General features: G+C 44.5%; 1 protein-coding gene across 2 annotated transcripts in view; it reads right to left on the minus strand.

Moving 5' to 3' along the window:
• The window catches only part of CACHD1 (cache domain containing 1), an 89294-nt gene that overhangs the window by 45493 nt on the left and 27346 nt on the right, over window positions 1–16455 (minus strand). For both annotated transcript variants that reach the window (XM_031505476.3, XM_085586129.1), the window contains exons 2-3: window positions 14643–14705; window positions 6763–6911 (exon numbers count right to left, since the gene is read on the minus strand). In XM_031505476.3, the coding sequence (XP_031361336.2) occupies window positions 6763–6911; window positions 14643–14705 (212 nt within the window). The remainder of the gene's footprint in view (window positions 1–6762; window positions 6912–14642; window positions 14706–16455) is intronic.

A 16455-nucleotide genomic window follows, 5' to 3' on the forward strand; every position in this document is an offset into this window, starting at 1 on the left:
AAAAAAAAACCCACACCAAAACGATGAAGCTATAATTTATATATATATATATATATATATATATATTTTTTTTTTTTTTTTTTTTTTTCCCAGATTTAAAGAACATTGGCTGAGATTCACTTCCAAGGCAGCTTCCTCCACCCCATCCCCCTTCTCCCTCTCTTCCTGCTGGATTCCCTTTCATGAAGAAGGGATGGAAGCTGCATCCCGAGGGAGCAAACAGAGGCGCCACTCCCACTTTGATCTGGTCCCCACGGAGCTCCACGCTCCCTGCCTTCCTCCCCAGATCCTCCCTTGATTGACGTTGGCTCTGATGTGCAAACTGCTTTGAACTCCGCACATGAAATTCCCATCAGGCCGAGCTCATTTTTATTCTCCTTCAACAGGATTTACAAGCGGGAGACTGGGCGAGCAGAGGAGATAAAATGAATTTGCAGGAGCTTTGAATCCGACATCAAAACGGAGCTCGAGTGAGCTCCAATTGGATTTTGCTCGGCTTGAATTTACAGTGTAAATCAACTTCTTTTGTGTGTTTGCAGTTTAGGGGAAAATGAGGGAGATGTGGATAAAAATGGCACTTGAGCAGCTGCTCAGGGCTTCACATTGTTTTAATACTCATTTTTGCCTTTTCTCTCCATTCATGCTAATTCAAGCTGACATTAATATGCAAATGAAATTACATAAGTTCACTCAAAATTCAGCGTTTCCTTTGAAATTCCCAACTAGGCCTTGTTTGCTTGATTGCAAGGTAAGATTTTAACTCATATGTTACATAAATGCTTAAATATAGGGTTCCCACTGCATCTAAACAGAATGCTGGAAAACAATGTTTTTATGAATAAATTCAACAACAACAACAACAAAGCTACTGATGGTTCAGTTACACAATTTCTTCTGGCAAGGCACCAAAGTTGTTCCCATTATTTCAAGTATTCTTGAAAAATCCAAGTACAGCTGCTCTCAGCTGTAAAGAGAATGTACTACTGGAAAGAGGATTCAACTCAGGAACACAAACGATTCCCAACCTCTCTTTTTCACAAGGCGTTTCTATTCCAAACCCCATTTTTACATGAGGAATTTGGCCACATTAGAAGTAAAAGCAAGAGCCTGGGAGAGAAATTTCCTAAATACCTGCTGCGGTTTATGGCCAAAAGCTGCCAAGGCCAGGACTGTGCACAGTCCCTACATCTCCTAGAACTCCCTGGGCTGTACTGCAGCCTGAAACTCTGTCAGAACAGCAAATACATCTTAAATTTCATTTATTGTGGCCCCCCTGGTCCTCCTCTGGAAGTGCAGCTCTTCAGGTACTGCAGCAACCCAAGGAACTGAACGGGATTCCCGTTATCTCCCACTTAAGTGCTCCGGAGAGGAAAGATAAACACAGAAAAAGCTGTGATAAAATTGAACTGCAATAGCAAATATTTAACCATCTGTTTTAAAAAAAAAGCAAAAACCAGACCACTTCTGAAGGCACTATCACAGCCAGGGAGTAAATGATTTTCAAATAGAGGTTTGTAAACTCCCTTATTCAAACAGCTCCATTCATGTTTGCAATGCACCACTGCCAAGCAGGGTGTTTTACCAACAAATATTTCTCCATTCCAGCTCCTTCCACAAATCTGGATAAATGCATTCCCTAAGCTCTTATCAGCATAGTTAAATAAAGAGCAAAAACAGATTTCCAGCTGCCTTGCAAGGCAGCCAGGGTGGGAGCATTAATGAACACCAGTGCCCCTGAACAGATGGATTTTGGAGACGTGGGGCAGCTTCCCATGAAAACCCAGCAGTGAAATCCTTTTGTGGCCTCCAGGGTGGAAGGGGGATGAAAAGGCAGCACACAGGATCCAGGTCCAACAAGGAGGAGCACTGAGGGACACTGGGGCAGCCTCCTGGGGCTGCCACTTCCCCCCAGAGCCGAGGACACGGAATGCTGGAGCACATCAGAGTGATGGATCTTAAAGCTGGGCAGAGAGGAGGATCAAGATTAGCTCAGGGAAGACTTTTTGTCTCCCTTTAAAAGCACCACCTGGTTTTTGTTGGAAAAGCTGCAGGAACAGCTGCATTTCCTCACAAATGCATCGGAATAATCTTTTTTATTTTCTGGGAGGTGATCCTACTGCAGCCACTGCTGTGCTAGAAACCACTGGCAGGTGCTCTGTGGGCCCTAACACAACCAACTTCCCTGGCCAGCTGAACTATAGAAACTACTTCTGGAAGTCTCCCACAAGAATGCAATCACAACTTCTCCAGAAAAAGACATTTTGTGTAATGGGTAGAAGACAAATGCTCAACCATTACCCACATACCCGACTTATTCTTAGAGTGGAAGGGGTTTGATTTCCTTTCATCTGCAAATATTCAGTATCAACCACCTCTTTATCTGCCTGTTGCCATCCAGACCAGCAGTATCTCAATGAATAAATATTCCAGTATCACTGCCAAGCCAGACCATGCAGACCTGCAAAGGTAGAACCCCCTAATGCTTCCAAACTTGCTTCCCAAAACTCAATTCTTAAACCCCTATTTAGACACTTCTCACAACTGACACGCATCCCAGAAGTTCCCACTGCAGGTACTCGGGACTTTTGATAAATAAATTCTGCTTATTCTTTCCCTCCCTTCTTGGTGCTCCATCAGCCCATCCCAGATCCAAGATTCCTTCAATGCCTGCTGAGGCCTTTCAGGCACAAAAAGCAGGAGACTCCAACTTGTACACAAAGGTATTTATGCTCTTCAGGAGAAAGACACTTTAATTAAAACCTCGCTGGTAAATCACCACCCAGTTCCATGGTGACAGGGAATGTCTGGAGACAGCATGAAATCTGTTCCTCGTGGCTTATTCAGCAGCCTGTGCTGGTGAGGAAACACAAAGGCTCCTTTTTCCAGCAGGGATTTCTTCCAGGATTAGAAGATGCACCTCACTTGACATCCATTTTCCTTATCTCCCATCAGTTTGCTAAGAGCCTGGAGCACTTTATCCAGATTAACTCTGCATGGAGCAGCCTCTTCCCCAGTGCCTGGGAAAAGGAGCTGCTCCCTGGTGCCCAGCTCTGACCCCAGGGGCACAAACACAGCCTGGCACCGATTTCCACACCAGCCACGTGGGAAGAGTTTGGAAAGCTCTGCTCCCTGCCTGTCCCTGGGCCATTCCAGAGCTTCACTAGGTAGAGCTGAAAATGCCATCAGAGATAATTTGCCTTTGGAGAAAGGATCAGAAAAAAAAACAAAGGGAAATGTGGGGATTTTTAATGAATTAGAGATGGGACCTCTAAGTGCTTGAGATGATGTGATTTATTTTTCTTATCTTCTACACTGGTAGGAAGGGTGAGCTGGGCTCACATCTTCACTGCATGGCTCAGAAGGTCACAAGACCTGCAGTCACAATCCTTTTAAGGGTTTATTAACCAATAAAACACTGACAACAAGTATATTTATGTTTTTGACCCATCTTTGCATATTTGGTCTTATGGACTCATGCTACAGTGTGAGCTTTCTTAGCCAATCATGATATGGCACACAAACCTACAGTTCTGCATTCTAAACTCTCTGTTTACTTCTGTAATTACTTCTATTTTTTCTCTATCTTAAACTCTAAAACTCTAAACTTTCTTTTATTAAGCTTAACCTGTCTCTGCTTTAAACTATAAATCCACATTCTCACTTCTAGCACCTCAGTTTGGGAGCCTTTTCCAAGGTTTCAAATCTTGGATTTAATTCTAAGCTTTGGCTTCCAGGCCCAAATTTCTGGGAGTTTTGGATTCCAAGAGGGGAACACAAGTCCCTGCCCTGCCCACCCCTGCTCGGCAGTCCCTGCACATGGATTTAGGCCTGGGATTATTTCCCTGTGCCCAAGCACATTTAGAGGCTTTGGTAAAGCAGCTGAGTGAAATTTTATCAGGAAATGTTTGTTGAATTAAGGCCTTGCCAAAACCACTCGATAGCCACCAACTGTGCTGCCTCATCCAGTTGGGTTTGCATATTCCAATTTATTTCTTTTCGCCGCTTTCCAAACCAAGGTAGCTCCATTGCACAACCCTGCCTTGGAGAGGGCACAAACACACAAGTGCTGGTCTTACACCACTGAAACCAGAATATTTGAGGTATAAAACAGCAACCAAAAGCACAGTCAGGCTGGGAATTTTAATCCAGACTGGAATAACATGGAAACTCACTCATTTGGGCTCTTCACTGCAAGAGCCAACACCATGTCATGGCAATAAAATAAATATTGTTTTCCCTGTCATATCTCACTACTCATTAAACAACCAATTTAAAAGCCAAGTTCATTTTCTAACCCAGTTCGTGCTTTGTTAGGTCCTATTTTCTATCATTTATTTATAGTCACCAGGTGTGGCAATCTCACAGTTTATCCCAAGCAACATGGCAAACCAATGCTTGGATTTTCAGGAGAAATACAAACAAACTCATGGATAATTTTCTTAATGGTAGCAACAAAGCGAGGCCAGCAATCCATTAAAAAAAGAGAACAATAACAATTTAAAAATGCTTTCCCTACAGAATAGTTCATCCATCCCAAGTAAATTTTCCCCAAACCAATCCACACTTGCAGCATTCCTAATTCAATAAGCTGGACAATAAGAGGCTGAACACCATGGGACAAACAGTCTTAAACACTGGGGAAAACTTTCAAACCTACCTAAAAATACCTACAAATAATGCACTTCTGATGCTGCTCTTGCCCCAAATGTTTGCTCAAATAAAGAGGCCACATGAGGAAACAGCCAGAAGAACACACAGAGTTCAGGAGCTGTAACACAAACATTTCACAACCCTCCAGAATGAAAACCACAGCCCTGAGGACTCAGACATGGCCAAGGCACAATCTCAGGCAAAGGATCTCAGAGAAAAAGTGATTTTCACAGACAAATCTGGGTCTTTTTCCCCATGACCTCTCCTGCAGCAACAGTTAATAAATACTTTAACCAAAAAATTAGAATTACTGTTGCTGCAACACCAACATTAAACATTTTAAACATCAAGGATAAGCTGTTATCAACAGCAGCACATCCAATTTCACTTCCTGCAAGTGCAGACCCAGCTAGTCCACAAATTAAGCATGGAAGAATTCAAAATATGATCACAATATCCAAGGGAATCAGCTTCTTTCCTGATATTTTACCCAAAATGGGGAATCTCCCAGAAAGGTGATGCCACAGGGAAAGAAAATGGAAAGAAGAGCAGCAGATGGGAGAGGCAGAAAGGGCAGAAAAACTGAAATTATGGCAGCATTTAGACAAATCAGGCAATGAACAAAGCATGGAGCTCAAACTTGGAAGTTTCAAACACAAAATACATTTTTACATTATTATTTTTGCCTTGCAGATGATTTCCTATGGACAGCACTGGGTCCAATGGCCAGAAAAGCCTCAAGCAGATCTTGCCAAGGTCCAGAACATCCTGGAGCTGATAAACTGGTCTGGGAACCATTTAATTATTGATCCAAGCAACTAAATAATGAGAATCACATTGCAGAGCCTGAATGAGGAGCTGTGCAAACAAAAATTCACCCCTCTGCTTTGCCAGCTGCTTGTGTTTTAAACCTTTTACTGGGAAGGGTTCTTATGCAAGTTCACCATAGGTAAAGATATTTCTAGAGGAATTCCAAGCTATGTAATTTTGGAGGACAAAGTGAAAAGGAATTCACTAAAGTTTCCAGACTAAAAGCAAACTTCTCTTTTTAATTAAAAATCAGGTCACACTGACAAGGGTGATAAATCCCATTTCTCCTTCCTCTCAGCCCTTGCTGGGTAGGTGCTCCTGTTGATTCCTCCATGGATTTTGTGAACAGAGGGTAGAAAGGTTTTTATCCTCAAAGAATTCCTGACCCTTTTGTCCACACTGCCAAGAGCCTGGATGTGGCAGCATTTTCCACAGGCACCCAGTCCTGCAGGAACTGCAGAGACTCCAAACCTGTGCCCTTGGAGTCACCTGATGACCCAAATTACCTTCCTCCCTCTCAAATGTTTTTAAATCAGACTGAGATAGAAACAATAAAAATCGGTCTGTAATCAAGGTTTGCATAAAAAGAAAGTTACTCTTCTTTTGAAGCCCACATGGAAATAGATGTTTTAAATGTTCAGTTTTTCAATAAAGTTGCTCCTCTTTGACTGGAAAAATCAGGGCTTCAATCACACACTTCTACAGAAAGAAATTTCTGCAAATATGTAGCACAACAGTTAAAGACAACCAACTGCCTGGATTTAGCCTAGTCAAAACTCCTGTATTTAAAACCAACCAAATTGAACATGAAGAAATGCAGTTTCCAAGCAATGGACTCGATTTCATTAAAGCTCTGCTATCAAACAGCAGCATGTCAGCCTGATTAAACTGGAGCACAGAGCTGTTAGCATGTGATGGACTGACCAACTCATGATTTTGGCTACTTCAAAGGAGAGAAAAGGTCCCATGACCAGCCTGAGGAGAGTTATTCAGGGCAAGCAGTGCCTCAGTGCAAAAAGGGTGTCTTGGATCTAGACAGACTCTTTTTGTACAGAACACTATGAACAAACTTTCTTCCTTTTATTGCTTCCAGCTGATTCCCAGCTCTTGTTTAAAGCCTACCATTAAACACTGGTGTGGGAGAAATGTAGAAGATGAAGACAAGGTAAGAAGCACCTTTGGAGTTTGGCCTTCTCTGTTTTTACCCAAACTAGCAGAAAACTCAGGCTACTTTGCAAAGAAACCTTCATTTTCTTTGCAGATTAAATGGCAGCACAAGGAATTCCAGAATTTGACACTCACTCCATCATGGATGGGGGGATGGTGCAGCAGTCCTGGATGGCAGTCAGGGGTGAGGTGAGGTGAGCAGTGTACGAAGCTTCCACGACCTGCTTGTTCCGATTCACAACGTCCAAGTAACGGTTAAACTTCTCACGGATTTTTTTTGCCAACTGGAAAAAAAAAAAAAAAACAAAAAAAAAAACCAAAAACAACCATAAGAAAGTTTAAAATCAACCCAGTTTCTTTGTATTACCCATTCCTTAACAAGCAATTAAAACCTGTGTTTTCAAAAGTAATGATTTTTTGCTGGCAAGTGCTTCCAAGCTGGTGTGACCTGAGGGCTGGTGGTGCCTGTGGCACCTCTGCCCTCTCCATGCCAGGCAGATTCCAGGCCCTGGGAAGGGCTGAGCCTGCTGGGACACATCCCAGGCTGTTGGAGTGACTGGGCTGTCACAGAAGAGCTCGTTTGTGTCCCTTCATTAGGCACTTCACAACGAGCCTGACTAATGACTGCCAGGGAAAATGGGAAAGGAAAAAACCTGTGGCTGCTCCTGGAGCAAACGTGACAGTGAACACAGTTACCAGGAGACACCAGGTTTTACAGGAACATTTACTGAGACTTTCACTCCTGGTCTTTCATCAAAGGGAGGAACTGATTAAATGGATCAGGCTTTTTTTTTTTTTTTTTTTTGCTCTGTGTATTCTGCATCTCTTTCACACCAACCAATTATATACTTAATATTCAGCCAGACACACCCCAAATGAAAGAATCATCTCTTAAGCAACAGAGGTGTTGAATAACCAGAAATATTGTTCTGCATTTCTGCAAACTTCTCCAGAGCTAAATCAGCTCCTCAATCCACAGCACTCGTCTCTCCTGCTCCCTGCACACCCCAAACCCTACAGGGATGATTTAACAGTGCTGCTGCCTCTGTGTGCTGGCAAGCAGCCCTGGATTCTCCAGATGCCCTGGACTGACAAATGTCTCTGCTAACTCTTACCAACAGGCTGTTTTGTCACGATTTTTGGGGTTCTGTGAGGAAGGAGGCCCCGCTGATAACAGCACTGCTCTGCCTCCCTGTGCCAGGGAATGCTGTGCTCCCTGACAGGTCTCCAAGGAGCACAGGTTTAACAGCACCCCGCTCAAATGACTTGCAGAATTACACCTAATTAGGTCTGTGGAATGATTTATTGCCAAGGCACCACAGGACTGCTAATGGGCTCCTCCATGTTAGACATCCAGCACTGTTAAATTGTTCCCAGTTGTTAGGATAATAAGCTGTTGGGGAGATCCTTTCCTGCTTTCCAGTAAACTTTGTTTTTGTCTGGCTGTGCCCCTCAAATGCGTTCTTTAGAAGTAGATCCTCCTGGAATTGTTTAAAACCCACCATTAAACACTGGTGTGGGAGACATGCAGAAGAAGATGAAGACAAGGTAAGAGGCACCTTTGGAGTTTTGCCTTCTCTGTTTTCATCCAAAGTAGCAGAAAACTCAGGCTACTTTGCAAAGAAATCCTCATTTTCTTTACAGATTAAATTCCAGAATTTCATACTCAGTCCATCACGGATGGGGGGATGGTAGAGCAGTCATACAGTACAAATTGTTTGTGCTCTGGAACAAACACAAACCAAGTTTCCTAAATCAAAGCACTTAGATTTGGTGGGTACAAAGTTCTCCTCTCAGACTGGGCAAATGAAATGCCAAGGTAAACCAGATATTTGAATCTGAGATTTCTCTCTTGGCTCCCCTACCTGAAATCAGGAAGAGGGGAGAGAGCTGAAGTTTGCTGAGCATCATTAGCAGTCATAAAAGCATCAGAGGGCCCCAGAACAAAAGGCCTGTGGTTTGGAATCAGAGCTGCTCTCTGATAAATGAATGCTGTTCAAGCCGAGGGTTTGGTGTTGATGAGTTTTCACCTTCTAGGTTGAACGATAAAAGCACCCCACAGCCTTTGAATTTCACCCTGCTGTGCCGAGTCTAAAGATCTGACAAATCTGTTTTTCAGAAGATCCTGTACTTCAGAAGCTGACAAAAAGCCAATGCTTTGTTCCCAAACTGTGTCTCCCATGGAAAAACCTGTGAATGGCTCAGAGTCACTCCGTTATTTTTCTGAAATGGGATCCAGCACCTCGGTTGGGGTGGGGAGTCAAGTGCGCGTCAGCAGTGAGGGATCTGAAACCTCCCAGAGCTCCAGACACCATTCCCTGCCCCACAGCTGGAAGATCTGACTCTGTCTAATCCAAAGAACTCTAAAAATATTGCCCTCTGATACCAAGACAATGCTCCCAACAATCCAAACCACTTCAAAACCAGCAAACTCAATAAAGTTACTAAGGGCAAGACGATCCAAAAATAATTTTCCATTGAAAATTTCTTCAAATGAATAAACTGTGATAAGCAACTGAGGGTAACACACCAATATACTACTAGAAACAAATGGTTCTAATTAATCAAATTGAGAAGAATCACCCAGATGAAGTCTAACAAAACAAAGTTTTCTTCCATAGTTGGGCTTTGCTTCCCTCCCAAACTTGATTCCCTTTGCAGGGTGATGCACTCAGCTGCTGGAGCCTGTCACAGTAAAAGCTGCAGGCTTAAATCACCTTCTCCTCTTTCTAAATAAAAACCTGAAGTTTTATCCAGCACATACCCTGCTTTTTTTAACCTGCCTGAAGCTGGAGAGCTGCTGGATGCTGATGGATGCCAGACCCACAAAACCTCCAAAGTAGAGAAAGAGAGATAACAAATAATGAAAGGACAGAAGACTGAACTCTGAAACCATGCTTACATAATTGCTGAAGCATTTTTAAGGCGAAATGGAAAATTATGCCCCCAATCAGGCACAGGAAAGGGGCAGGGGTGTCCCACACCTGGGTGGGTACCAAGTGTGACAGACATTTCCTGCTCCCACAGAAATGCTCCAAATTCACCCATTTTAATAGAGACTGAAATAAAGCTGGATACCTTAAGATTGACATAAAATATTATTATTCTACACAAAGTGTTCTTTGCCTCATCTCGAAAACAACAGCAAGGGGAGGCCTCAGTGGGTATTTTTCAGATTTCTGCGTTTTCTCCTTAATTTTAATAAACAAAGCAATGAGCAGTGAGTGCTCTCTGTGAACAATGCAGCCATTAGCCCTGTTTTCCCTGGATTTCCTCTGGCAGCTGACACGCAGCCAAAGCCCTTGGGTTTGCAGACAGGTCGGACTGTAACACCTGTTTCTATTACTGCAGCACCCCTGGGTAATGCACTTCAATTGTCACCATCTCCACTGACAACCTTTCATCACAACATCACTGAGCTCCTCTAATTTTCCCAGAGACATTTCCCTCATTTGCATCGTTCCCTTGAGCTTTTTTTTAAAGCTTCTTCCCCCTCAAAGCTCCACAGCTCTGAAGTCTTCCCTTTGCAGGGAGCTCTGAGGGAAAGCAGAGCTCCAAGGTGAGGTTTTATTTCTGGCTGTAGCTTGAAAGCCAAGGTATTTTTCATGTTTCCAAGCCTGTATATAAAATATGCATCAGTGGGGTTGACAGGCAGGGATGCTAGGACGGACTCACAGCCAGGGATTTAACACTGCCAAGCTCCTTGGAAAGGATTGCTTACACACGGAAGAGCTGAGTTAGAATTTTGAGGTTTAAATTCCCTCTGCAAACCAGAAAAATCTGGAAAAAAGCACCTCTCTCCAACATCCACCAGGCATTCATCCTGCTGCTGTACCACACCTGAGCATCCATGGGTTCCTAATCTAGGAAACTTTTAATGTTATTTATGCTTCATCTGTGTGGCTCTTGAAGAAATCTTGTCAGGGTTTTGTATCAACCATGAAGAGCAGGGACACGGCTCAAGGAAGGATCACAGAATCACCTCCAGCTTCATCCCACACCTCTGTTTTAACAGATTCGTGGAATTTTTAACCATTCATGGAATCCTGGAATGGTTTGGGTTGGGAGGGACCTTAAGGATCATCCATTCCCACCCCCTGCCAGGGCAGGGACACCTTCCACTGTGCCAGGCTGCTCCAACCTGGCCTTGGACACTGCCAGGGATCCAGGGGCAGCCTCAGCTTCTGTGGCCTCCCCACCCTCACATGGAAAAATTTCTCCTTAAAATCCCATCTAAACCTCCCCTCCTTCAACTTAAGTCCATTCTCCCTTGTGGAAAGTCCCCATTCCTGCTTCTCTGGGTAACACTGAAAATATATTCCATTACTGCAACAGGGATGCAGGAAACCACTTTCCAATGTGCATTTTGTCACGGAAACCAGCACTCGTTTGAGGTTTTCTACTGGCCAGTACCTTTGGCAAAGCTTCCCAAGATTTATTCCAAGGAAGATGTTAAACAGGATGCACAGCAAAACCTAGAGAGAGGTCACAACTCCTGAATCATTCTGGAAGTACATTAAACACACAATAATTGCCTTTTATTGTGAGGCTCACAATTCACTAATGTGTGTGAACACGCCACTTCTCACAGCCAGGGAACGTGCTGTGCTCAACAGCTAAATGTAATTTTTTCAGCACTTTTCAGATCTATTTCCTCCCCAAAGGCCTCTTTGCCCAGTGCAAAATCAACCAAACTAAAAATCCAACCCAACAGCAGCATGGCCTGAGCTTTTCAAGCCTTTTCTCATCAAAGCTGGTAAATCTACTCCTGCTTGAGAGCATTTCACCCTCTCTCCTGCATGGAGCCCAGACCCCTTCTCTCCACATCACAGAAAGCAGATGTCTGGCAGGACACTGAACACACACTGACTTCCTTGAAATTAGCTAATGTAGATTTTCCCCTCATAAAACTCCTCCTGTCCCACTTTATTTACATCACTAACTCGCACCACTGCATTCTCACATCCTATGAGAGTTCTCTGATACTGAAATAACTCACAGGGAAGGAATCCAAGTTAGTTTTGGCCATTGCCATCCCAATTTTAATAACCTATTCAAAGCAGAAAATGTTTTATCTGTCAGGTACAACAGTAATTCTATAACTGCAGACCTTAAAAGTGTAACCAGCTCAATGCTGAGAGGTAAAACTGCTCCTTGTGTGGCACAAAGAAAGTCAAAGGTATTGAACAGTTAGGCCTGAAGGCCAACAGCTGGAATCTTTCACTTTTTCAATAAACTGAGAGTCATTATTTACATGGTTTGGTATAAAAAACCCACCACCCCCACAACAGTTCAGTACTCTGCCAAAAAAAAAAAAAAAACAGCTGACATAAAACTGTCATTAATTGCCTTTGGATAGCAGTTGCTATGAAAATGTTAATGAATGAGCAAAGCAGAAATTCGATTTCTCTGGCAGGGGATTTCATTTGCTTACATTTGTTTGCCTTTACTCAAGATGATTCCATTCAATGTCCTACTCTTGTAAAATTCGGGTTCTATTGCTGGGGATTCATTAGGGCTAAAAGATCTGGTTATTAATGAACCAGAAGTGCTCAATTATTCTTCCACCCACTTCACTGTAGAGCTTTTAAGCACAGTAATTACACTTTAGCAGAGCCCCGTTTTCTCCCCTGACAGCTCCAAATCCATCACCCCACCTCCCATGTTTGGACAGCTCTTTAAATCCACTTGGGATGAACACAGACATCTGCTCTGGGAAACAAGGACTGTCTTTTTCTCAGTGGAGAATCCATAGTCAGGACTTCAAAGAACTTTTAATCCAGTTTCTTGGTTTCCCAAAAACAGTTTTGCCTTTCAAAAGCCATCTGATACATCTGATCCAGCCCACATGGCCCTTCTGTGGTGCACAGACCACCCAGAAACGCTCCTGGAAGTGCTGCCCTGCACAACACAGAGCCAGAGAGCCCATCCTGAGGGATGTCGGGATGGTTTGGGATTTAAACTGTTAAACCCGGGTGACCATCACATCCCCATGGTCCCTCTGCTTGCAAGCACCCACCTGGGCATGGCTGCAGGGAAGCCAAAGCCTTCAAACAGGCTGGGGAGAGTCTGGAGCCCCAGGAGAGGCTGAGGGAGCTGGGAAGAGGCTGGAGAATCCCTGAGGAACCGGGAAGGGGCTGGAGAATCCCTGAGGAGCTGGGAAGGGGCTGGAGAATCCCTGAGGAAGCTGAGGGGGCTGGAGAATCCCTGAGGGAGCCGGGAAGGGGCTGGAGAATCCCTGAGGAACCGGGAAGGGGCTGGAGAATCCCTGAGGAACCGGGAAGGGGCTGGAGAATCCCTGAGGGAGCTGGGAAGGGGCTGGAGAATCCCTGAGGGAGCTGGGAAGGGGCTGGAGAATCCCTGAGGAGCTGAGGGGGCTGGAGAATCCCTGAGGAACCGGGAAGGGGCTGGAGAATTCCTGAGGGAGCTGAGGGGGCTGGAGAATCCCTGAGGAAGCTGAGGGGGCTGGAGAATCCCTGAGGAGCTGAGGGGGCTGGAGAATCCCTGAGGGAGCTGGAAGGGTCTGGAGAATCCCTGAGGAGCTGAGGGGGCTGGAGAATCCCTGAGGAGCTGAGGGAGCTGGAGAATCCCTGAGGGAGCTGAGGGGGCTGGAGAATCCCTGAGGAGCTGAGGGGGCTGGAGAATCCCTGAGGGAGCTGGGAAGGGAATGGAGAATCCCTGAGGGAGCTGAGGGAGCTGGAGAATCCCTGAGGGAGCTGGGAAGGGGCTGGAGAATCCCTGAGGGAGCCGGGAAGGGGCTGGAGAATCCCTGAGGAGCTGAGGGGCTCAGCCTGGAGCAAAGGAGGCTCAGGGCCCTTGTGGCTCTCACAGCTCCTGCCAGGAGGGGACAGCCGGGGGGTCGGGCTCTGCTCCAGGAACAGGGACAGGAGCAGAGGGAACTGCCCCAGGCTGGGCCAAGGCAGCTCAAGGTGGATATTTGGGAAAATTCTTCACAGAAAGGATTATCCAGCCCTGGCACAGCTACCCCATATCTGGAGGGATTTAAAAGCCCTGTGGACGTGGCACTTGGGGACATGAGGTGGCAGAGCTGGACTTGATGGTCTTAAAGGTCTTTTCCAACCTAAAAGTTCCTTAGGATCCCATTTGAACCAGCTCTGCTTTGACTTTTTCCTCAGTAAAAAAATTGAAGATTGAAAATGTTACCATTTCCAGGAAGCAGGACTTGGAGTCTTAATTATATCTGTACTCCAGGAGCAGCCTGAACCCACGTGAACATGCCATGCACTGACCTGCCCTAGGAAACCACAATGGGGCTACCTGCAGGGCTGAACTGCAACTCCCTCTTCCCCAGGGAAAGCCCCACTCTGAGCAGCTTCTGTTTTTCCTGAACATTAGAACTGGTTTGATAGGGGTCTGGGAAGGTCAGGTTACTCCTGAAGGCTGAGCAAGTCCATGCTCAGACTGGGAAGAAAGGCTGGTTCTTTGTTCCATTTCTTTGACCAAAACCCATCACCTTTACCACAAATACAACTGGGACTTTAATTTCTGAAAGAATAAAACATGACCTATTTGATCTGTTTGGAAACTGATCCAAAATTAATTTTAAAAATAAACACATGTATTAAAATGCAAACTGCCCATTTTATCTCATTGTTAAATGTTGAAATGTGTTTCTGTAAAACCCCACAAAATTACAAGCACCCCTCAATCACCTCTCTGATGCACCAGGCTGTAGCTGGTGCATATCGTATCATATTAATATCAATGGGTTTACTTAGAATTTGAAATTTAAAAAGAGACACTTCCAACATGAAATCCTGACAATTAATGGGAGCTACTTCATGAGGGCTCTTTTGTTCCCAAGGATCAGCCCCACACCAAGCAGATGGAAAGGCTTTGCAAAATTCTCAAAAGCATCATCAGCACATGCAGCCCATCCCCATTTTTATCCTACTTCTGGCTGGGATCTGAGGTTAGGAAGGGGCCACGAATGCAGACAGAAAGAATTCCCTGAGCTGACTCTGCCAGTGGAGGTGAAGGGGTTTTGGACTCACCTGCTGAACTTCGCTTTCTCCATTCGATATTTTCTCTGTGTACACGAAGGAGTTGAATATCCTCTGCAAAAAAAAACAGAAAGGATGTGTGAGAAACTTTTTGGTCATAAATGTCACAGGAAAGCAGCTCCAAAGGGTGGATGGGTGAGGAAATGGGGTCAGAGAAGGAGCTGGGGAGTCTCCCAGTGCCAAGCTTCCCAAGGGGAATCATGTCTCCATGTGGGATCTGCATGCAGAGGCTGCCTTTGGAAGGCAAAGACATAACAGGGTTATTTTCCAAACATCTGTTTATTTACCAAACTGACCTAAGGTGCTAAAAATAGTTCCACATGCAAACTATGACCCTTCTTTTGCTAAACACTTAACCCAATATAATTACTTTTAAAAATACTTGTTTCCAACTAAAACATGGGAGGCTGGGAGCCAAGTTTAGACAAATTTAGTATGTGGAGAAAAGACAAGTGAGACCAAATTGGAACACAACCTGATCAATCTCATTAATAGCAAAAAAAAAAAAAAAAGTGTCAGAAGATAAAAGTGGGAGCTGTGTCCTCCTGTGGGAAGCCCAGTTCCCAGGGGGAACAGGTGACAGCCACGATGTTTACAGACACAGAGGAAAAACCACTCAACACCTTGTTATATTCTGCTGAAAAATAAGACTGGGAAGATTTGGGGTTACACCAAGAGCATTCCTAAAAAGTTTGCCTGATCACCTGAGCTTCTCTTCCAAGATTTCTCACTTCCAAGGGCAGCTTTCCCCTTGGGACAGTGGGGCCATCCCCACTGGGAAATGTACAGTACCCCTAAAATATTCCTTTGCTCTCTTAACAGCCATCAGAGGAATCAATAGCTGTAACAGCAATAAATGGAGGTTATTTAAGTTGTTCAGACATTTCTCCAGGAGAGCTGGGGTTTCACAGAGGGAATGGATCCCACTTCTGCCAGTGCTGAGTCACACACGTGGCCGTGCACCTGGCCAAGGACAGGGATTCCTAAACACCCTGGACTGCATTATCAGCACTAACAACTAAAAAGTTTCAATTTCATCCAAGTTCATCTCCCTGACAACTCTTGGAGTCCACAGCTCCAAGAGTTTTTGTGATGCAGGTTCAGCTGATTCCCTCCCAGCACAGTTAAAGGCAGCAAAACCAGCCTGGAAAATCCTTTGGTGTGCTCCCCATCATCACTTCCCCTTATCCCTCTCCCTCCTGAGGACTTGAGGAATTTAAAAAATGTGAACTCTTCATTCTGAAGAAGCATTTGGAAGGGCAGCAATAAATCTCCTTGGCTTACAAGGCTCAGAGAGCCAAGAAGGGGGGGCAGGGGAGGGGAAAAAAAAAAAAGGTTTCTACTCTTAAAAGCTGCCCATACATCGAGACTTCATCAAGACCTTTGTTTAAAGTTCTGCTTGGGTACTTTAACTACAAACATGTTGGCTTTTTTCTTCCCTCCCTCATGAGATGAAAAGATAACTTAAACATCAGAAGGAAATACATTAAAGCATGTCATTTTGATGCAAAATGTTTTAAATGAATTGAATTTTTCTGTCCACGCAGCGTTTAGTGTGCAGACATCAAAAGGAATGCGGAGGAAATCAACTGTCAGCTCCTGAGAATGGAGCTTTCTGTCCCTAACACAAAGCTGACCCTTCTTCCACCCTTTCCACATGTAGCCCATTTATGAACTTGCAAAATAATGCCAGAGAACATCATCCATGGTTATGTAAGAGTCACAGTGCAAGCAGGAATTTATTTGCCTTGGTTTTTAACCTATTTCTGCTTGATTTGGAATTAACTGATTTCTTTAAAATGCT

The sequence above is a fragment of the Lonchura striata genome, chromosome 8, assembly GCF_050655825.1.
Source record: "Lonchura striata isolate lonStrDom1 chromosome 8, ASM5065582v1, whole genome shotgun sequence".
NCBI classification, from domain to species: Eukaryota; Metazoa; Chordata; class Aves; order Passeriformes; family Estrildidae; genus Lonchura; species Lonchura striata.